At 36.9% G+C, this 23,401-nt stretch overlaps 1 protein-coding gene and 1 non-coding gene across 5 annotated transcripts in view; both read right to left on the reverse strand.

The window, feature by feature from the left end:
- The window catches only part of VPS13B (vacuolar protein sorting 13 homolog B), a 626,384-nt gene that overhangs the window by 324,187 nt on the left and 278,796 nt on the right, over nt 1-23,401 (reverse strand). For all 4 annotated transcript variants that reach the window (XR_009449565.1, XM_059672116.1, XM_059672115.1 and 1 more), the window contains exon 23: nt 11,858-12,078. Coding sequence is in view for 3 of the 4 variants with exons in the window: in XM_059672116.1 (XP_059528099.1) it covers nt 11,858-12,078 (221 nt within the window). In the remaining variant the exon portion in view is untranslated. The remainder of the gene's footprint in view (nt 1-11,857; nt 12,079-23,401) is intronic.
- Nucleotides 21,452-21,614, reverse strand: LOC132220203 (U1 spliceosomal RNA). The gene has a single exon (XR_009449718.1). It is a non-coding gene; the product is annotated as a U1 spliceosomal RNA (small nuclear RNA).

Consider the following 23,401-nt stretch of genomic DNA (forward strand, 5'->3'; position numbering starts at 1 on the left):
CCAGGACAGATTTCTTTTTACATATGAATAAAGCAAACATAAAGAAATGCCTCTTAACAGAATCAAGTTAGAAATCAAATATATCTTAGTAAGTATGATTATTTGGTGTTTTATGAAATAATTAACACTCTTATTTGATTCCCACATTTAAATCCTATTTCTCAGGGGAATATATCTGAAACTGGACTTCTTGCCCAGCAAAATAATGTGAAAAAAATAATAGAATAGTAAAGGAAAAATGTTAAATATGAGACTTTTCTATAGATAAAGAACATAAACCATCCAACCTACTATTTCCCTAGGATTTGTCATTGCAATATTCAGAGAAAAAAAATGTTTTAACTTGCACATTGTTTGACTAAGTTCTAAGATATTTACACAAGATTTCATAAATAAGCATTAATCATGGAATTTGTATGACAACATATTGCCATATACTGTATAAAATAAGCCCAGAGAAAAAATGCCAACACAATATATAAGCAAATCCACAGCTGGATACCATATTCTGCTTGCCATTAAAAAAAAAAAAAAAAAGCAAAATTCTTATATTTATAAAAAGTTTCAGCCCCAGGACACATCCAGATGATAAAGCTGGCTTCTTATGTGGGCAGAACAGATGCATAAAAACACTGTTGTCAATCCTTATTTGATATAAAACAGTACTGGGTTACAGTTTTCTCCTTTTTGTGTGATGAAGTCTCAAATCTCAGGTTATAGCTCTTTTTGTTAAAAAAAAAATAATCTAATGGCTAGAGATCTTACAAAAAACCTCTTAAAATTTTAGTTCAAATTCTTTCGTCCTTCATTATCATGTATAAGTTCTTTCTAAAAAGCAACAATCTATGGCAACCCAAATTTTTTAAATGATTATTTTACTTTTCCTTAAACAATTAGAACTGACAAATAAGGAAAGTATAAGCCAAAGAAAACAGGTTCTAAATATTTCTAAGGGCATAAGGTTTATTTACTTAAGGGATAGATGCTAGTTTATTGTCACTACTTCTGATTGTAACACTTACCATTAAATAATTGTATACAAATGTCACAAAGGATACTGTGTATTTAACATACCAAGCAAACTCTGACACAAACTTTAAACCTATTTTTATTTTCAAAGGAGAGAGTTGCTACACAGAGCTGAGACTCCCCCAAATCTCTTTAAAACGAGCACCATGAGAGGCAGCAGTATATAGGATATGTATGAAAATAATTAAATGTCAATATCTGGAGTATCAAATAGTAACTTAATATCAAAAATGTGACATTTTATTGTTTAAAAATTAATTTCACATACAGATTCTCATTTCATCTATGACCAGTCAGAAAGGAGACAACTGGATTAGAGAGGCTGCCATAAGCCTCAAGGAGATCCATTCCTAATGGATAGACAGGATTTAGGTGGGTGCAGAAAGCCATTCCAGTCAAAAGAACAGCAAGAGCAAAAGCCAAGTGCAACAAATGATCATCATATGATGATGTAGGGGCAATAGAAAATCCTATTCAGTTAGGAAGAACTTGTCTTACAGGGTATTAGTAGAGTCTAATAGAAGAGTTGTCATAAAGGTAGAGAGGAAGAAGAAAAACCATGGGTACACAATGTCAATGGAAACCACAGAGGAATGACACTTCAACAAGCAATTACTCATACTTTTTTTTAATCTTTATCGTTGAGGGTATTACAGATGTCCCCTTTTTTCTCCCAATTGCCCCCCTCCACCCAGTTCCTGACCCATCCCAAGGCTTTCACCACCCTATTGTCTGTGTCCATAGGTCATGCATACATGCATATAAGATCTTTGGTTAATCTCTTCCTGCCTCCCCACCCCCCTTCCCTCGAAGATTTGTCAGTCTGTTCCATGTTTCCATGCCTCTGATTCCATTTTATTCATCAGTTTATTTTGTTCATTAGACTTCTTACTTATTTTGATTTTTAGATTCAATTGTTGATAGATATGTATTTATTGCCATTTTCTTCTTCCTCCTCTTTCTCTTCTTAAAGGATACTCTTCAACATTTCATGTAAAACTGGTTTGGTGGTGGTGAACTCCTTTAGCTTTCTCTTATCTGGCCAGCTCTTTATCTGATCTTCAATTCTAAACGACAGCTTTGCTGGGTAGAGTAATCTTGTTTGCAGGTCCTAGCTATTCATCACTTTGAATATTTCTTGCCACTCCCTGTGGCCTGCAAAGTTTCTGTTGAAAAATCAGCTCACAGTCATATGGGCACTCCCTTGTAGGTAAGTGCTTTTCTCTTGCTGCTTTTAAGATTCTCTTTGTCTTTAACCCTTAGCATTTTAATTATTATGTGTCTTGGTGTGGACCTCTTTGGGTTCATCTTGTATGGGACTCTCTGTGCTTCCTGGACTTATAAGTCTATTTCTTCTACCAGGTAGGGAAAGTTTTCTGTCATTTCTTCAAGTATGTTTTCAATATCTTGCTCTCTCTCTTCTCCTTCTGTCACCGCAATAATGCGAATATTCGTATGCTTGATGTTATCCCAGAGGCTTCTTACACTATTTTCATATTTTTTGCATTGTTTTTTATTTTGCACTTATGATTGGATTTTTTTACTTCCTCATATTTCACATCGATTTGATTCTCAGAATCCTTTACTCTATTCTTGAATCCCTGTAAATTATTCTTTATTTCAATTCCTGACTGGTCCTTTTTCATGTCTTGAAATTCTAAGATCCTTGTAAGTCTCACTAAGTCCCTTGAAGCTCTCATTAAGCTCCTTGAGCAACCTTATAACCATTATTTTGAACTCTATAGTTTGCTTGATTCCGTTTCTTTCCTTTTTGATATGTTTCTTTGTCTCTGCATTTTGGTTGCTTCCCTGTATGTGTTTCTATGTATTAGGTAGAGCTGCTATGTTTGCTGGAATTAGTAGAGTGGCCTTGTGTAGTAGGTGTCCTGTAGAACCCAGTGGAATGAAATTTCAATAAGCAATTACTGATACGTTTTGAATAGTGCAGAAAGCTCTAAGTTGATATAAATTGAGAAAGACTATTTCATTTGGCATGCAGGTTGTTACTAATCATAAAACCTCAGCGTTAAGGTGGTGGTGGGTAGGAAGAGATCAAACAAAGAACTTGTATGCATAACCCATGGATACATAAAGTAGTGTGGTGAAGGCCTGGAGTGGGGGTGGGCTAGAAGGGGTCAATGGGGGAAAAGGAGGACATATGTAATATTTTCAACAATAAATATTTTGTAAAATAATTATTTTTAGAAACTTAGTTTTGAAAGAAAAAATTTTTGCCAAAAAAAATACCTTTTTCATATAAAGCATTACACTTACATATTATAGTTTCCCGTATCTAATTTTCTTTAAAATATAAAAATGAAAATCGGGGGATCAGAGAAATCACAAATGAGTAAGTGGTACAAGAATACAAATCCAGGTTTGTCTGAACTCATGAGTGTGTTCTTAGACAGTAATGCTTAATTCCATTATTCTGGTGAAAACTGAACATAGATTAAAGCAGTAAGACTATGAGTAAATGGACAGGAAAGAAGAATAAAACCCATTCTTTCTCTAGTTCCACATACTTTTAAATCCAAAAATGCAAAGATAGTTTTGTTCCTAGGAATGCTATATAGGAAGAGAAAATAATAGCAATTTATTGGCAGAGGGAAAATTAAAATTATAGAGATTTCTATAGGCTTATTTAATTTTGGGATGAACACAAATTTTAAGATCTGAGAGACTAGTGTCTAAAAAGATTGAAGGGAATTGTATAAGTTTGGTAAAACAGTTAAGATGAAGGGACTACTTGACAGAAATCATCCCTAGGAGGGGAAAAATCTGATTAATCAACTAAGTTATATATTTTCTGTGTCCAAGGCTCTTGAATGGCAATGAGTTCCAGGAATTGACATAGTAGTTTAGGTCTCTATAGTTGATATAAAGAACTACAACAATGTCTGATATAACAATGAATTTTCTCTGGGCCTGCCCTATATATACAACCAACACTACTTTTTTAAGTATATAAATTACTTGAGGCCTCTGTGTCTTGGCAATAATGGACCAAATTAATGTATAAGAGTCAACACGATGTCACTCTAATGGATAAATAAAAGAATAATATGTATTTAAGTAGGAATTATTTCTCTGAAATGGAATCAAGAAGCTTATCCACTGACTACAATCAAAAGTCCACAAAGCTTCTGATAATATATGCAAATGCTACTGTAAGGTATTTACATTGTTCTGGGGGAAAAGCTCATAGCTTTTACCAGATTTTCAAAGAAGTCCAGAGCACACACAAAAAAAGATAAGTACTGTCTTTCACAAAAAACACAAAAAACAAAAGCAGATGAATTTATAAGCAACCATTCATGAGAAAAGTTTGAGTCATTAATCTTAAAAGAAAAAAATAGAAACATAAGAAAAATGTTAGGATCCTATATACATATGGATGTTTGTATTTCATAGATCCATAATACATTTATGTGAGGTAGGATACACAGAAAATAAAGACACATAGATATATTTCACTAAGAAAGATTAAACATTTTTTGGCAAAAGATTTTATAAAGTTTAAAGGCAAATAAGTGTATTACCAATATAGGGTTTGTATTTATAGAGTATAAGGGAAGATCTTCAAAATAAGAAATGTAACAGAAAAATTGGGTACAAGATAAAAATTATCAATTTATAAAAGAGCAAATTCACTGGCCAATAAACATTCAAAAGCTGCTCGACCTTATTAGTAATCGGGAAAATACAAATTAATGTAAACAATATGAATTGCCAGCTCACAAAAAAGCAAACTCAATGGCCAATAAACATTTGAAAAGATGCTCAAACATCTGGTTTCATTTCCCTTCAGCAGGAAGGACTTCCTTTAGGATTTCTTATAGTTCAGATCTACTGGTGATTGATTTTTTTATGGGAAAATATATTTAGACTTCATTCATAAAAGTTATATTTATTTAAAATTCTGGGTTGAAAAGATTTAAAATATTTTTTTCACAATTTAAAAATGTTGCTCTTCTGACTTGTGGTTTCTTAGGGCAAGTAAGCTAAAAATCAAATCTTGGTTCTTTTGTTTGTAATGTATCATTTTTCCCATGATACTTTCAAGATTGTTCATTATCTATGGCTTCTAAGAGTTGGATTATGAAATGTATAGGCATTGCCTTCCTCGTGTGTTTATCTTATTCATCTTCGTTTCCCTCATTTCTGGCTTACATGTAGAGCTCAATAAATATTCGTTGAATTCACTTGTGGAAAAAAAAATCAAATCATCATTTGTAATTTTGACAGAATCCAGAGGAGAGTCTGGAAGCATATGCTAAAGTAACCACTCACAAGGAAGAGGTTTATTTGGAATCTCGTGTTTAATTATTAAAATTCTGATTAATCTGGCACACCAGGGTATAAAAAAGTATTAACTCCTTACTAAATCTTTGAGGACACACTGATTCTTCAAAGCTATACTCTGTGTCTTCCTATTCTTTCAGGAATACAACTTCATTCCACCAGGGATATTCAGACCAATTTATGAGAAGGGTCTCACATAACAGAATTGATCTAAACTAACAAAATGGCATTCATATAGTATAGAATTTACAAGTTTTAAACATAAATATCTCACTTAAATTTCCCCAAATCTTATGATCAATTTTGGTTCTAGCACATGGTTAATACTTTAACAGAAGTTGGTTTGTGAGGAATTATCAAGAAGATAGCCCGGCTGGCATGGCTCAGTGGTTCAACATCAACCTACCAACCAGGAGGTTATGGTTTGATTCCTGGTCAGGGCACATGCCCAGGTTGTGGGCTCCATCCCCAGTGTGGGCCATGCGAGAGGCAGCTGACTGATGATTCTATTTCATCATTAATGTTTCTCTCTCTCTCTCTCCCTCTCTGAAATCAATAAAAATATATTTTAAAAAAAAAGATAAAGTGGAATTAATGATTATATTCTGAGTGAAAGGGATTCTCAAGGCATGAGGTTTATTCAGTCTTGGTTTAAGTCTCAAATAAAGGTCCTTGGTATTTGAGGAGCAGCAGCAAGTATGCCCTGGGAGGCAGATTACAGGAGAAAGTGACAGAGGAAGGAGACATTAGAAAATACCGGCCTAACATAAGCCCCTACTAGTATCTATGTGATGACTTTGCTTAGAAGTGGTTTATATTTAAGCAACAACAAAATCTAAGCTTAGTTCCAAACAAGGTAAATATCTAAAGAGGATATCCCAGAACTCTAGTTTTGAGCAATAGTATTACATTTAATAGGATTCCATACAAGTCACAACATTACTATCTCAAAAAAAAAAAAATATACACACACACACACATATATATGTGTGTGTGTGTGTGTATTATATATATTAAAGATTAATAACAGTGGAGTTCTAGACTAAAACAATAATGGCAACAGTATTTACTTTAAGCTAGGATGGCTATGGATAACCAGAACATGTAGAGTAGGATAATTCTCCCAAAGCTATATGATATTTTCTAAGTCCCTAAATTACAAGATCTCTGGGAGACAACTTCAAGTTACAGTTAGCTGCTGATCATACAGGGATTAAGCTACTACTACAGATAAATATGAATACTTTTTTAATATTATCTCTAAAAGTTTCTTCATATCCCTTTGTAATCTGTCCTTCTTATTAGTCCACTTTCCTATTACTCCCTCCTTCCCACTCCCTGCCCTGCCTCCGGATAACAAGGAACCTGCTTTCTGTCACAATGAAGTACTTTGAATATTCTAACATTTTATATAAGTGGAATTATTCAGTAAATACTCTTTTTGGTCTGGTTTCCTTCATTCAACATAATAATTGTGATATCCATCCAAGATATTTCCTTTTATCAATAATTCAGTGTTTTTATGGCTGAGTAGTATTGCATTGTACACAGAGGCCATATTTTAATTATTCGCTTATTGATGAACATTTGGTTTGTGTTCATTTTTGTGCTACACAGACAAAGCTGCTAAATACCTCTGTGTACAAGTTTCTGGACATATATTTTTGTTTCTCTGTGGAACTACTTCGGGAGGAAAGGCTAGGTTGAATGGTAAGTGCATGTAGTTGGGGGTTTTGTGTGTGTGTGTGTGTTTTTCAGGAATTTTGAAGTTGTTTCCAAAGTTGTTATAATTTTTATATTCTAACCTGCAGTAGGAATGTAAAAGTATTCAAGTTGGTTCACAATACTCAGTCTTTTTTATTTTAGCAAATCTAAAAGATGCATATGGTATGTCTTCATGTTTTCTTTTTCCATGATGAATAATCATGTTGTGCATCTTTTCAACCTACCTACCTTACATGGTGAATGTCTGTTCAAATACCTTCCCCATTGTTTGTCTTCATCTTATTTTATTATTATTTGTTTCAACTTATTGAGTAAAAAGGATTCTTTAAATATTCTATACAACAGTTTGATAAAAGTGTTGCAATTACATTCTCTACATGTGCTTTTTGCTATTTTACTATGTCTTTCAACAAGAAGACGTTTAAACTTGATTATGCCCAATATCTTTGAGTCTCCCAGCAGCATATCTCTCCAGCAATCCTGTGTGGTTTTCAGGGTAGTGATCTTGGGCATCTCTGTTAGATTCATTTGTTCATGTTTCTTGGCACCAATGTAAATGCAAATGATCCCTTCTATTTTCCAATTGTTTGTTACATAAAAATTACAATTGATTTTTATATATAAATCTTGTCTCTTGCAACACTGATAATCATGTTTATTAGTTCTAGTAATAGCCTCTTAGAGTCCTCTGGGATTTTCTGTAAAACACAGTGTTGAGCAAAAGTAAGTTTACAATTGTTTATATAGAAAATAATACAATAATTAATAAATAATAATACAAGAATAAAATGTTTTCGCGACTCACAACGATAAACCTACTTTTATCCCATCCTGTATTTTGTCATATGCAACTAGCAAAAGTTTTACTTCTTTTCTTATTTTTATGGCTTTGATTTCTTTTGCTTGGTTTATTGCAGTGGCTAAGAGGTTCAGTATGATACAGAACAGGGTTACAGTAAAAGCAGTTATCCTGGGCATTTTCCTGAACTCAGTGGAAAACAATTCAGTATTTTACAACTAAGTATTATATATGTTTTCTCATATATGTTCTTTATTGGTTTGAAAAGGTAATCTAATACTTGTAATTTACTGAGTTTTTTTTTATCAGAAATAGGTGTTAAATTTCATCAAATGTTTTACATGTATCTACTGAGATTATCATATAATTATTCTCCATTGTATGTATGTATGTATTTTTAGAGAGAAGGAAGGGAGAGAGACAGAGAAACATCTATTTGTTGTTATACTTATTTATGCATTCACTGGTTGTTTCTTGTGTGTACCCTGAATGGGGATCAATCCCTCAACCTTGGTGTATCAGGATGACACTCTAACCAACTGAGCTAGGTGGTTAGGGCCACATTCAATAGCTTTTAAAAGATACATAGGGGTATGGTATTCAGATTTTCTATTTCTTCTTGTATCATTTTTCTACATTTCAATAAAAAATTTTATTTCACCTAAATTTTGCATTTGTCAGCATAGAGTTGTCCCTTTGTGTCTTACTATGCTTTTTATGTCTATAGAATCAGTGGTGATAACCTCCCCCTTCTTTCCTGATATTGGTGGTTTATATTGACTCTTTTTACTGTTTCACTCACTTCTGTTCTTTATTATTTTTATTATTTTCATTACTTTGGGTTTACCTTCTTATTTTCTTAGCTTACTAAACTGAAATCTTAAGTGGATGATTTAAGCTCTTTCTTCCTTTCTAATATAAGTATTTAAAATTATGCTTTCCTGAAAACACTGCTTTAGCTGTATCCACTTTTTCATTATCATTCAATCAAAATACTTTCTAATTTCCAAGTGATTTTGTCTTTGATTCATAGATTATTTTAAACATGTTGTTTAATGTCCAGATAATTATTTCTAATATAATTTGACTATGGTTAGATAATATACTATATTAATCTTGATCCTCTTAAATAAGCATAATGAAACCATACTGTACACCTGAAAAAAAATGTGATTCCACAGTTGTTTGATATGGTGTTCTGTAAATGTCAATTAGATGAAGGTGAGTTCTTAGTATTCTTCATATTTCTTATATCTCCAATTATTTATTTGTTTTTATCTAGTGGCTTTATAAAATACTGAGAAAGATGTTATAAAAATGTCCTAATATGACTGTGGTAGTATATCTTTTTCATATCTTCTATATCTCCAATTACTTATTTTTCATCCAGTTGTTTTATAATCACTGACAGAAATTGTATAAAAAATGCCATACTATGATTGAATATTATGTTTCCATTAATTCTGTCCCTTTTTTGTTTCATACCCTTTCAACCTCTGTTAATATTCTTTTTATATGTCTATTTCATTTGAAAAATAAAAAAGTCAAGCACTTTTACGCTCTTTGAATGGTATCTCTTTCCTATGCATTTATTTATATTCTGTTTCTTTGTATTTCAAATATTTCTCTGCAGTAGTCTTGCTTTTCTCCCCCCTCTATAAATCTCTGCCTTTTAATGGGGGTAGCTGGATCAGGGTCAGCTTTTTCTGTAAAGGATCAGACAGTAAACATTATAGGCCTTGTGAGCCATATTATCCTTTCCTGCTACTTACTTCTGCAGTTGTAGCATCACAGCAGCCTTGACAATATGTAAAAAATGTTATCCCCAACTTTGCCTTGCAGACGTTAGTTGCAAACTCCTGGTGTAAACTCTCCTAGTGAAGAACTTTAACATTTAATGTGTTCACTGATTAAGTTGGTTCAGCCCCTACAAATTATTTTTTTTTTGTTTCTATCCTGTTTTTGTAACTCTATTACCACTTCTTGACTTCATTAAATAGGAATATTTTTTAGTGTTTCATTTTATTTTATTTTTTTAAAGGATTAAAAAATATTTTTAGAGAGAGGAAGGGAGAAGGAGACACAGAGAGAGAAAAAATGAGAGCACAACATTGATCAGCTGCCTCTTGCACGTCCCCTATGGGGGATCGAGCCCCTAACCTGGGCATGTGCCTTGACTGGGAATTGAACCAGCAACCTTTTGGTGCACGGGACAACGCCCAACCAACTGAGCCACACTGGTCAGGGCAGTATTACATTTTAACTAATCTATTGGCTCTAGCTCCACCTGATTGTATTTTTGCATGTTTTTCAATTTCAGTATTTTCTATGCTCCATGTTCAAGTTCAGTGATTCTTTCTTCTGTCATATGCAGGGCATATCTTAAAACAACAGGAATTTTTTGTTCCATAATTTTGGAGGGAAGAGTACATAATCAAGGTTTAGTAGGCCACCCTCCCTCTGAGACAGCAGAATTGATTTCTCTCTTCCTTGCTTCTGGTGGTAGCCAGCAATCCTTGAATTCTTTGTGCGGCTTAATTAATCCAATATTTGCACATGGCACTCTCCCCAGGTGTCTTTACATTGACTCTCCCCTGTGTGTGTCTTCATCCAAATTTCCCATTTTTATAAGGAAATCAATCACATTGGATTAGGGCTTACACTATGACCTCATTTTAACTTGATTGTTTCTATAATGACCCTATTACCAGATAAGGTCTATATATATAAAAGACTAAGATGCAAAGTATCCCCTCAGGAGTTCGATCGCTCGCTATGATGTGTGCTGACCACCAGGAGGCAGCGTGGAACGAAGGAAGGCCCTGGTCAGCAGCCAGAAGGTTCTGATGGTCTCTGATCACCAGCAAGGCCTAGGAACAGTACCCGTGCATGAATTTCGTGCACCAGGCCTCTACTACTAAAATAATTGGTGTTAGGAATTCAACATGTCTTTTGGGATGGACACAATTCATCCATAACAATTTATCTTCCTCTTGGAAATGTTTTTAAGCAAATATCAGCAATAGCATTCAGGGAATAATCTATGAAAGAGTAAGTCATTTCATAATTATTCTCTCCTATATCACTGTGGGTCATAATAGAATATCAATTATTTGCATTTTAATAAGGCCATCACCAATATATAGCAGGTCAATGTTTACAACATGCACAAATGAAAACTAAACCAAACTGTATAATATACAGTATGGGGGTAGAGGATGGTATTAGAAAGGAGCCTTTATAAAAAAAACACAGAGTTATAGCTGAGCCCACTTTAAAAACATACTTTTAAAACTGGCTTAAAACCACTAATGCTGGGATAAACAGATTTTCAATATCAGATCTAGTAATACTCTAAGAAGTATTTGTTGAAAAATAATATTTCAAATAGAATTCAACACTGAAAATCTATATAAAAATATACTATAGTCTGCTTGAGGTAAAAAAAAAACACAAAAAACAAATATTAAATTCTATGCAATTAATGATTTGCACAAATCTAGGTGATTAAAATAGAAACCAAATTATAAAACTGTAGAATATAATATGTTTGGCATATATCAACTAATGTTATGAGAATAACAAAATACCTTTTTAAAACAGTAAACAGTGCTTTTTAAAAAATATATTATATATTGAGCAAAAGAAGTTCTGAATGGTAATCTGAGTGAAAATTACATTTGGTCACTTCAACAGACTCCTCCAGTCTGATGGTAAAGTAGTTCATCAGTATTTAAAAACTTTACATCTGCAACTGACTTTATTCCATCAGCCACAAGATGCATTTATGCAGCCACCATTACATTTTTAAAAGAGTTTAAATTATAAAACTTGAGAGAGCGTCAAAGAAATTCTTAATCTAACCATTCTAATCTTGATGGCCTTGTTAAAAATAAATTTTGGATGCTTAATAGAAGAGAAACTCTGCAACAAAATGGATAACCATTGTTCTTAAATCACATTATTTTACATTTCTTTTCATAAATCAAATGTACCAACCTGGGGATTTGAGCATTTTATCTCAAGCGACTCTAGGTCAACATGGAGGCAGACAACAAATGAATGTCTTGCATCAGGTGCTGTTGCGAGTAGTTTTTGAGATGTCACAGCTAGAGTAGAGGTACAACCCATAGGATCCACTAGGCAAAGTGTCACTTGTTTTCCAAAAAGGGTATATACGCTGAAATGATGCAAGCTAATAGTCCAAGGAAAAGCATCACCTGGTAAAGAAGCACACATACATAAATGTTATTAATTGTCACTAGATAGTAAGTTGTCTATTATCTAAATTTGAATTATAAAACATTCAATAAGGCATAATTAATAAAGAATATAGTAGCCCAACTGGCATGGCTCAGTGGTTGAGAATCTATCTATGAACCAGGAGGTCACAGTTCGATTCTTGGTCAGGGCACATGCCTAGGTTGCAGGCTCAATCCCCAGCCTGGGATATGCAGGAGGCAGCCAATCAATGATTCTCTCTCATCAATGATGTTTCTCTCTCTCTCTCTCTCTCTCTCTCTCTCTCTCTCTCTCTCTCTCTCTCTTCCTCTCTGAAATCAATAAAAATATATTAAGAAAAAAAGAAAATAAACGGTAAAATGTTAATACCTAAAAAGTTAGTAATGTAGTATACCACAGAGTAATATGGTAAACAATTTGCATGCTATATTGTTACCGTCTAAAACTGTTTAATTTGTATTTATTATAACATACTATTACATCATTAATTGCATACATTATAAAACATAAAGAAATAGAAATGAAGGATATGAGATAGAAATATAAATAGAAGTTTTAACTTCGTCTTCCCTCATCCTAGTGGGTTATATTGTGCAACTACTAGGGATGTACGCACTATACTTTAGAGACCACAGAGAGTGTGTTAAGTTAGAAAAATGCAATAATCTTTGCAGTGATTGAAGGTGATCAAAAATCTGGCTGTGGAATGAGAAAAGAACAGAATAAACAATATAATATGGTCTGTTGGACCACCTGGAACAGAATCATGTGAGTGCTTACTTAAAATACAGATTCTGGGTTACTACTTCAGATCTATTTAATCAGTATCTCTGGTGGTAAGACCCAAGATACATTTCAGTACCTTTCCTTGGTGATTCTCATGTATAATGTCATTTTTATATAAAATACACTTGATAAAAGTATAAACATTCAGTGACGGAGGAAGCCAAGCTTCCCCGCCTGCCTTGCCAGCCTCTCAGCTGCACTCTAAGCAACATTGTAACAAATATAGAAGCTAAACAAAACCCCGGGCTTCAGCCAGCAGGACCGCAACATTATTTCAAATATACAAGGTAAACAAAGGCCAGAAACCTGCTTTCAGCAGCAGAGGTCTCATAGCTGGAGCTGAGCCTCAGAGCTAAAGCTGGCCCAGAATAAAAAAAAAAGAAAAAAAGGACAGGTTGGGAGCTTCAGTCACCCGCCAGCCTGAAAACAGCCCTCAGCCCCTCACCCAGACTGGCCAGGCACCCCAGTGGGGACCCCCACCCTAAAGGGGGTGTGACCAGATGCAAACAGCCATCATCCCCTCACCCAGGCTGGCCAGGCACCCAAGCGGGACCCCCACCCTGATCCAGGACACCCTACAGGGCAAACCAGCCGGCCCTCACCCGCGCACCAGGCTTCTATCCTATATAGTAAAAGGGTAATATGCCTCCCAGCACCAGGATCAGCGGAGCAGCGAGGCCTCCCAGCACCGGGATCAGCGTGACAGGGGGCAGCGACCAAACCACCGATCGCCCTGCGGCTCTGTGTGTGACAGGGGGCGGGGCCACAACCTCCCTATCCACCCTGCTCTGTTCATGACGGGGGGAGCTCTTCAACCCCCTGATGGGCCCTGCTCTGTGTGTGACAGGGTGTGGCGCCCCAACCCCCTGATCGGCCCTGCTCTGTGTGTGACAGGGGGGGAACTCCCCAAACCCCTGATCGCCCTGTGGCTCTGTGTGTGACAGGGTGCGGCACCCCAACCACCCCCCCATCGGCCCTGCCCTGAGTGTGACAGTGGCGGCACCCCAACCCCCTGATACGCCCTGCTCTGTGTGACAGGGGGCGGTGCCCCAACTCCCCTATCGGCCCTGCTCTGTGAGTGACGGGGGGAGCTCCCCAACCCCCTGATGGGCCCTGCTCTGTGCATGACAGGGGGGAGCTCCTCAACCCCCTGATCGGCCCTGCTCTGTGTGTGACAGGGTATGGAGCCCCAACCCCCCTGATGGGCCCTGCTCTGTTCGTGATAGGGGGCAGCGCCCCAACCTCCTGATCGGCCCTGCTCTGTGCGTGGCAGGGGGTGGCGCCACAACCTCCCTATTCACCCTTCCTTGAGTGTGACAGGGGGCGGTGCCCCAACCCCCAATTGGCCCGACCCTGACCGTGACTAGGGGTGGCATCGCAACCTCCCGATCCGCCCTGCTCTGTACATGACAGGGGAAGGCGCCCCAACTCCCTAATCAGCCCTGCTCTGAGCCCGACCAGGGGCTGCACCTAGGGATTGGGCCTGCCCTCTGCCACCCGGGACTGGGCATAAGCTAGCAGGTCGTTATCTCCCGAGGGGTCCCAGATTGTGAGAGGGCACAGACCGGGCTGAGAAACCCCCTCTCCCCCCCCGAGTGCACAAATTTTTGTGCACCGGGCCTCTAGTCTTATATAATAAAAGGCTAATATGCAAATAGACTGAAAGGCGGAACAACTGAACCGGTAGCTATGAGGTGTGCTAACCACCAGGGGGCACGCACAGAACATGGAGGGTATCAGCAGCAGGCAGCAGAGCGCAGAACATGGCGGGCATTGGCCATGGCAGGATTGTGCAGCAGGTGAGCAGGGATGCCAGACCAAGGCAGGGTGCCAGTCGTTGTCATCAGGGCGAGCCTCTGGTGGTTACTGCAAATTCTTTGCTCCCATGCACCACAGTCCCGCCTGGCGTTCGCACCTGCTGCCCCCTCCCACCTGCAGCCAGAGCCACAGCTCACACCGCAGAGGATGGGCCAGGACTTGCCCCTGTGCCCACCGCAGCCTCATGGCCCACAGTTCCTTTCAAGGTGCATGAACTGGTATATTGGGTCCCTAGTGATATATAAAAGATAAAAGTAATAAAATAGCCACAATCCATTGTCCACCGTGTCACTCCCAATGATAAACACTATAGTGTTGAACATGCCAACACAGATTAGAACCAGGATCACATGCTATTTTTAATGTAGTATACTCTCTGGTATACTATATTATGCTATTTTTCCAGGTACACACACACAAAAAAAAACACATACACACAACAACAACAACAAAGCTTAAGTGCATTACTAAGAGGATCATACTATGAGTGTATATATTAAAGAAATCTAAATATGCATTTGTGTCATGAAAGGTGATCCTCAATGAATACTACAAGGTAGACCCTCATGAGTTTAAATATTCAAAATGTCTTGACCAATAATAGTTAATAAAATTAAAATCAGAAACTTTTAACTTGAGACTTAGATAATAAATCTAGCTATAAAGTAGTCCATAATAAATTGAGTGGAAACAACTAGAATTGCATGATATGTGGTCAGTACTATGATAATCTGCCTGTTTACAGACTTAAAAAATGTTGCCCCCAAGAAAAAATAACAAACTTTAAATCATCTGTAACTAATTCTAAAATTACTTTAAAACCTATAAAGATTTCCATGCTATTCACAAAATAAAGGCTTTGTCAAATTTGTCTTAAAATATTTTGGAATGATTTGAGGTTACACATTTTAAAACTGGTAGTGAACTGTATATAGTTTTCAAGTTTTATGTTATCCAAGAAATGCTAAGTGGTTGTTATGCTGGATAAAAATCAGCACATTTAAATTCATTAAATTAAAAAAAAATCCCAAATGACATTGAGACTGTCTCAGATATGTGCCTTTGCTTCTATACTGGAATCAGACCAATAAATAGAAATTAAGTACATCATATTCTAAATCTTTAAAAGAACCTTTTAAGTTAATACTTTATGTACCTTTAAGATTAGGTCTTAACGTGCAATGACAAATATCCCCAGAATTAAACACTATAAAAAATATTAAAGCAAAAGTCATTAACTGCACAAATATTCCTTTTGTAGACACATGCATGTATATGCACAAAATAAAAAACAAAAGCACCTTATCTATTTATAACACAGGAAATAAATATTCTGGAGACTCCATAAAATATGCTCAGGCACCTAGGACAGGACAGAACAATGTACTAATCTGAAACTTTCAAAATTAATATTTTTCCTTTAATTGGAAAGTTCTAATGCCATAATATGGGTCTTTTATTTTAGAGAAACTATTGCTAGCAGAATTCAGAAAATTTAAAACAAACTGTCTAAAAGAATAAGAAAAACTAAAAATAAAGCAAGAAGACTGAGAATTCCATTTGTATATGCATGTGTGAACCCTCCTCTACACATAATCAACAGAGAAAAACATATCAATAAAATAATTCTCAAAAAAATGATGACCTAACACTGATGTAATTCAGATAAAATAAGGTGAAAGAAAATGAATATGACAGAGCTTTGAGACTAAATGAATAAAGAAAGAAAATTCATACTCTGGTTTCTCTTCAGATCGCATAAATCTTTCGCCTTTTACTAAAGAAAGAAAATTCCGAGACGGTGTTATGTGAGACATGTGTCAACAATGGGTAAGGAATTAACTAGATAATATTGATGTACAATTGAGTAAATTTTAAAAAAATATAGTATGATTTCCATACATTCTATCACATGTTGCTGATTTTGCACAAAACTAGAAGCAGAAGACAAAGGTAACACTCTACTCAATTCTTCCTCGTTTTCATAACCTTAGTCATTAAATATCTTTAGAAGCAAATATCTTCTTCCTTTCCCTCCACCCCCCTTATGTCCCACAATCCAGTATGATTCAGGAAGGTTTTTATTTCAAATATGAGAGTGTAATCAATAATATTTTACTATCTATGGTGAGGGTTAACACTTTCCTGAGATTATATACACTACACTCCCCAAATATAAATGACCCAAAATAGCTCATATAATTTCCCCAAACAACTTAAGCAATTAAGTGACTTAAAGACAGTTAAAGAAAGGGTTTTTTAATTCTAAGTGATGTTAATTAAGTAATGGGGACTTCCAAAGAATTAAGACATTGAAAATGATAAAAAGTATAACCAATTCTCCTAGCACAGAACAGTTGGAATGTCTAGAAGAGAGGAAAATAAAAATGAACACCACATAGTTTTTTTTTGCTCTGTAACCAAAACTCTACATTTGGAAAAAAATATTGTTTTGTATTAGTTAATGTGAAATATAGTACATGTATAAAACATAATAATTGGGAGAAAAATATTGCCTAATTGATTTCAAATTTATGAAATATTTTCTTTACATCAAGGAACGTGAATTCTCACTGCTAGACCTACTATTAACTTCTGAATTTACTACTGGCTTACTCATAACTTAATCATCAAAGTTTCATTACTGAATAAAGAAATATAATACTGGCTTTTAAAATTCTCAAGAATTTATTATTTTAATTATAAACAATTCAAAAATAGAACAATCATTGCTTTTAAAACTAGAAGGGACCTCAACAAATAGTACTGTCCTTCAGGCAATTAAGGTATTAGTAGCCACTTCACAGTTTGAAAGAGATGTCAAGATTATCACAATGCAAGACTTACTTAGGGCCATATAGTTAGCAAGCAAGAAACAGCCCCAGTTTCTACAGGTAATCAGGAAATATTACAATTCCATATATTTTCTAAGCAACTTGCCACTAACAGCACTCCTAACCTTCCCTCAATTATTACATAAAAACTCTAACATAATTAAGCAAACATTATAAAATACTTCTTAGGTCTCATACCTCGTTATATGGTATCCTATAAAATAAAGGCTAATATGCAAATCGAAAGGAGGAATGGCCAGTCACTATGATGCGCACTGACCACCAGGAGCAGATGCTCAATGCAGGAGCTGCCCCCTGGTGGCCAGTGTGCTCCCACAGGGGGAGTGCCACTCAGCCAGAAGCTGGGCTCACAGCTGGCTAGCGCAGTGGCGGTGGCAGTGGCAGTGGCAGGAGCCTCTCCTGCCTCAGCAGCAGTGCTAAGCCATCAGTTGGACATCCCCTGAGGTCTCCCGAACTGTGAGAGGGCTCAGGCTGGGCTGAGGGGACATGAATTTCATGCACCAGGCCTCTAGTATGGGTTATAATTTAGAAAAGAATATATAGGGTATTTTTTAAATGCTGGGGTTTTTTTGTTTCCTGATTGTTACTTTAGTTTTCCTTAAATACTGAATAACTGAACCTCATTAAACTATTAATAGAATAAATATTTTATAAACAACACGTTTTCAAACTTCAATAACAAACAAATGCTTAAGACACAATTCCCTTTCCAAAAATTTTAGCCATATACATTTGCAACAATAAAAATGACATAAAATGACTGTACATTACGATCCCAGATAGTAAATAGATTTCATCGTTTTTCTTAGCAGAACACAGTGCATGTAGCCATTTTAGTTAATTTGAGCCAAAACTACAGTAGTCCTTCCCTTGTCTGTAGTTTCTCTTTTCGCAGTTTCAGTTACCCAGTCAGCTGTGGGAGGGAGGGAGATGGGGGGAAGGTGACTAAAAAACAGGTGAAAATGGCTGGGTCTCAAGCATAGCAGCAGAGCTGGCTACACACCTCAGGGACCTTTGGGAGCTCTTTTTCTGGAGAAGCTCTTGGCAGAGACTCAGACAGTGACTGAACTGTGTAGCTTTGGAAGAGGGGCCAGTCGTCCCCACCTCTGACACACACCTGGTGCCCTTCCCACCACCTGTTGAATCACTTGGCCTTCCCTTCCCCTCCTGGGGTCCTAGCTGCTGAGTTATGTCCCATGGGAGGATTGGATGCTCCAGGTGGAGCTGGGACTTTTGGAGCAGGGCTCTTAAGGAGACTTCTGTCCAGGAATCAGACGGGTAGGCGGAAAGAAGGGAGTGTTTCACAAAGCTGGGACATCAGGAGTATGTCTCCCTAGGAGGCTGTTGTCTGGAACCTGGACAAAATGCTTGACCCCCCTGCTGCAAGCTCCACAGGCAATACTCCCAATGGGAGACTCTTCTGATATATCCTCCCAAGTCCCAGTGGCTCTGCCCAGCAGAGCTTCCTCTTGCACAGGGGATAGCTGACTGAACCTGTGGTTCCCTCTTCCTAGGGGAGCAAGAGTTGGAGACTGGCAGACTGAGTGGTTTGGCTCTGGAGTAGGGGACATTTTCCCTTCATTGAGTGCCTGACCACAGCACCAAATAGGGCACCCAATAGCCCTGTCCTCCTTACACTGATCAGCGACTACAGAGCTCCCAGACTGTGGAAGGGTCTGTGGGTGGCGGCCTACCTGGGCCCACACTACAGTCTTTCTTTGGAAGGCTCTGGAGGAACACCAGGCACCCTCAGTGGGAGACAAAGTAGTGACAAATAGAGGAAGACATCAGGGAGCCTCAGACCTTTTACAGATCTGCCCCCACCTCTACACAGAACGGCCCCTCCCATGCACGCCCAGGCCTAACAGACACAGCCACAAACAGTGAATAGCGTGGTAGCTCCAGACAGGTAGATTAATACTGGTTACAGTATTTGTTCTTTTTTAATTTTTTAAAATATATTTTTATTGATTTCAGAAAGGAAGGGTGAGGGAGAGAGAGAGATAGAAACATCAATGATGAGAAAGAATCATTGATCGGCTGCCTTCAGCACCACCCCCCCCCCCGCCCCCGCACTGGGGATCGAGCCGCAACCCCTGCATGTACCCTGACCGGGAATCGAACCTCGACCTACTGGGTCATAGGTGGACGCTCCAACCAACTGAGCCATACAGCCAGGGATAAGGTTATTATTGATAGATACTTATTTATTGCCATTTTATTCCTTATACATATGTTCCTCTCTTTTTCTATTTCTTCTGCATTTGAAAGTAGGCCCTTTACCATTTCTTACAACGAAAGGTTGCAGGTTCGATTCCCAGTCAGTCAGGGCACATACGGAAGGGAACCAATTAAAAAGAATATATGCACACCCATGTTCACAGCAGCATTATTTACAATAGCCAAGATCTGGAAACAGCTCAAGTGCCCACAAGTAGATGAGTGGATAAAAAAATTGTGGCCCAGCTGGTGTGGCTCAGGTGGTTGAGCATGCTCCCAATCACCGAGGGGTTACCAGTTTGATTTCTGGTCAAGTCACATTCCTGGGTTGCAGGCTTAATCCCCAGTGGGGAGTGTGCAAGAGGCAGCTGATCATCGATATTTCTATATCTCCCTTTCCCCTCTTCTCTCTCTAAAATCAATAAAAACATTTTTTTAAATGGTGTATTTATACAGTGGAATACTACTTAGACATAAAAAAAGAAGTAAATTTTACCTTTTGCGACAGCATGGAAGGACCTGGAGATTATTGTGCTAAGTGAAATAAGCCAGTCAGAGAAAGACAAATACTATATCATTACATGTGGATTCAAAATAAAGTGATGAACAAAATAGAAACAAAGGCACAGATACATGAAATAGATTGACAGCTGTCAGCAGGGAGGGGTTTTGGAGGTTGACAGACAACAGTGTGATGAAGGCCAGAGGAAAAAGGGGCTGTGGGTAGGCAGATGTGGGCAAAGGGGAGAAAACTGGGGATGGAAAGAGATTGCTTTGGGAAAGGGGCACACAATTTTGTTGAGTTGTATACTTGAAACCTGTATGGTTTTGTGAACAATTGTCACCCCAGAAATTCAATTAAAAAATAAACTCTATTTTCCCCCCTTAATAAACCAGAAAATGTAAGATGAAACCAAAACAAATTAAGTAGAAAAAAAGGAACAAGAAAAATAAGAACGGAAAGCAATGAAACAGAAAATAGAAAAAAAAATCAGTGAAATTAAAAGTTGGTTATATGAATAGATCAGCAACCTGACAACCTTGAGAGAGAGAGAGAGAGAGAGAGAGAGAGAAGGAGAGAACCCACATGTTGCCAAAATCAAAAATAAATGAAGAAATATTACTTTTACTCTATAAAAATTACAAAGAATTTAGAAGCAATATTATGAACAACTCTACATGTCCCAATAAGTTAGACTAATTAGATGAATGGACAACTCTAAACTTAAATTGGCATTATTATTGGGGAGGTTTTGTTAAAGGGTGCAAACCTGTAACTCAAGATGAATACGTTTTGATCTAATGCACAGCATAGCTAATAAGCCAAAAGCACTGTATTATATATGCCAAAGATGCTAAGAGGCTATGTTCTCAGCACGAAAAAGAAATAGTAAACATGTGACTTGATAGACGTGTTAGCTAGCCCTACAGTGGTGATCACACTGCAATATACAAATGTATCAAATCAATGTTTTATAACTTAAACTTACACAATGTTAAATGTCAATTGTAACACAATAAAAAATAAATGTCCTTTAATGAAAACATATTACCTTGTTAAGATTTTAAAAACACATTTTTAAGATCTTAAGACAATATAAATTATATCGTTTATTTTCAAAAGGTGATGAACCAACGTATGACAGCATGTCAGATCTGCCATTTTCTTTTCCAGAGGAGAGCGCCAATGCAGTCCCCCACTACCACAAATCACGCCGTTGAATTTCCCACGTTTGGGGAAATCACGGGGGTCAGCACCAATAAGTGCAACCAATAAGCCTCGCCCTGGGGAAACCATCTTCATGATCATGGTATCTCCCCTGCCAGGTGACTATGCCATTTTGGTTTTTGTTTTTAGTGTGTGTGTGGAGGGGGGGAGGGGTAGAAAATGAAAAACTGATTAACAGGAAATAAATAAAAGACAGTTCCTTTTCCAGTCTTTAAATGTCACAGAATCTACAGCTAAACAAGTAAAGGAGCAGGCTGGACGTGAACCACTTTGAAGCAAATAACTTCTGTTCAATGCAATTCTATTAACTACATTTAGGCAATTTAACAGCTTAATTTCATTTGTAACATATATATGATGGTTTTCAAGAGAACTATTTTAAAAACAACATCAAGGAGAAATCTGAAGCTCTTTTCTGAGCTCCCTCTTTCCCCTAAGGAATCCTATTTACATATGGTTTAAGGATTAAAGTCAGAGACACTCAGTAAAACTGGAAAGAAACTATTACCGTAGTGTGTGTATCATGATCCTTCAGAACAAGTGGAAAATATAATTATCAAGCTATGATATTTTTAAAAATCTGAAATGGAACAATACATATAAACTACTAAAGTAAACCACAATTACACAAAAAAAACAGCCCTCATGTTTTTCATAGGTGTTCAACAATTTTCACATCAGTTTCTATTAAAACTTACTAAATCCAATAATAGCAACGTTTTAATTTATTTTTCATAGATGCTCAACGATTTTCACATCAGTTTCTATTAAAATTAATGAAATCCAACAACAGCAAAGTTTTAATTTATAAATGATCTCAATATTCCATTTGTCAAAATATTTTATTAAAGTCACAGGCAAATCTTTCAAAGAAGAAAAAACAAACCTCTGCTAGGCACAGTGTAGAAACCCATCTGCTCAGAGGTGTGAGCTGGATGTAGCAAATTACATCTGCAAGCCTTACTGCAAGTGCTCCCTAATGAAATCCAAGATGTTGATTTTGACCCAAACACTCTACACAGATTGAATCTGGCTATATTAGAGTATATTAGAGATAATCTCTCCCTTCCCCTGGCAATTGAAATCAGATGACACATTTCAACATAGTTCCTCGTTTTGAACTTTAGAAGTCCAAGTCTCAAATCTATGAGAATCCATCTTGTTTATCCTACAGACCACCTTTGCAATGGTGGGTAATTTTTTTTCAAATCATAATGACTAGGAATTTTTTTCCGTTGCTCATGAAGCTGAAGACAAGTTAGAAGCTGACCTTTTCTATTTTTTTTCTCCTATAGTAACCAAAAGAGTTAGCTAAATATGCTATTTACTGAACAGCAAACTCTACAATTATTTAGTGAGCTCATATTTTGGAACATGGTTGTGATAGATTTTAGGAATAGAACAGTGAACAAAACAGATATATTGCCTACCCTATTCACCTTATTAGGGGACAAAGAAGGTGAACAAAAATTATTCAGATAAGAGTAGTAAAAGTGAAGCGTCAGGTACAATGAGAGCAGAGAGGGACTTGACTAATGAAATACCCTGAAACCTGAAGATGAGAAGAGGAAGGCACATTCCTAGCACATGATAATGCCTGTGATAGGACGGAGCTGTGCTGTTGAAAGAACACAAAAAAGGCTACAGAGGGTGTAGGAGGGCAACTGGTAGCAGTGGGAGAGAGAAAAAGTAAGGGTGGGCAGGGCCAACTGATACAGGATCTTGTTGGTCATGTTAAGGATTTTAAATTTACCCAAAGATTGATAGGAAGCCATGGAAGAGATTTCAGGCAGAAATAACTAAAATAGACAAAAAAGAGAGAGGAATTTGAATTTCCGTTCCTTAGGAGATCAAAGAGAAAGAAGAGTCAGGAAGAGAAACTTCTTATGGCAA

The sequence above is a fragment of the Myotis daubentonii genome, chromosome 17, assembly GCF_963259705.1.
Source record: "Myotis daubentonii chromosome 17, mMyoDau2.1, whole genome shotgun sequence".
NCBI lineage: Eukaryota > Metazoa > Chordata > Mammalia > Chiroptera > Vespertilionidae > Myotis > Myotis daubentonii.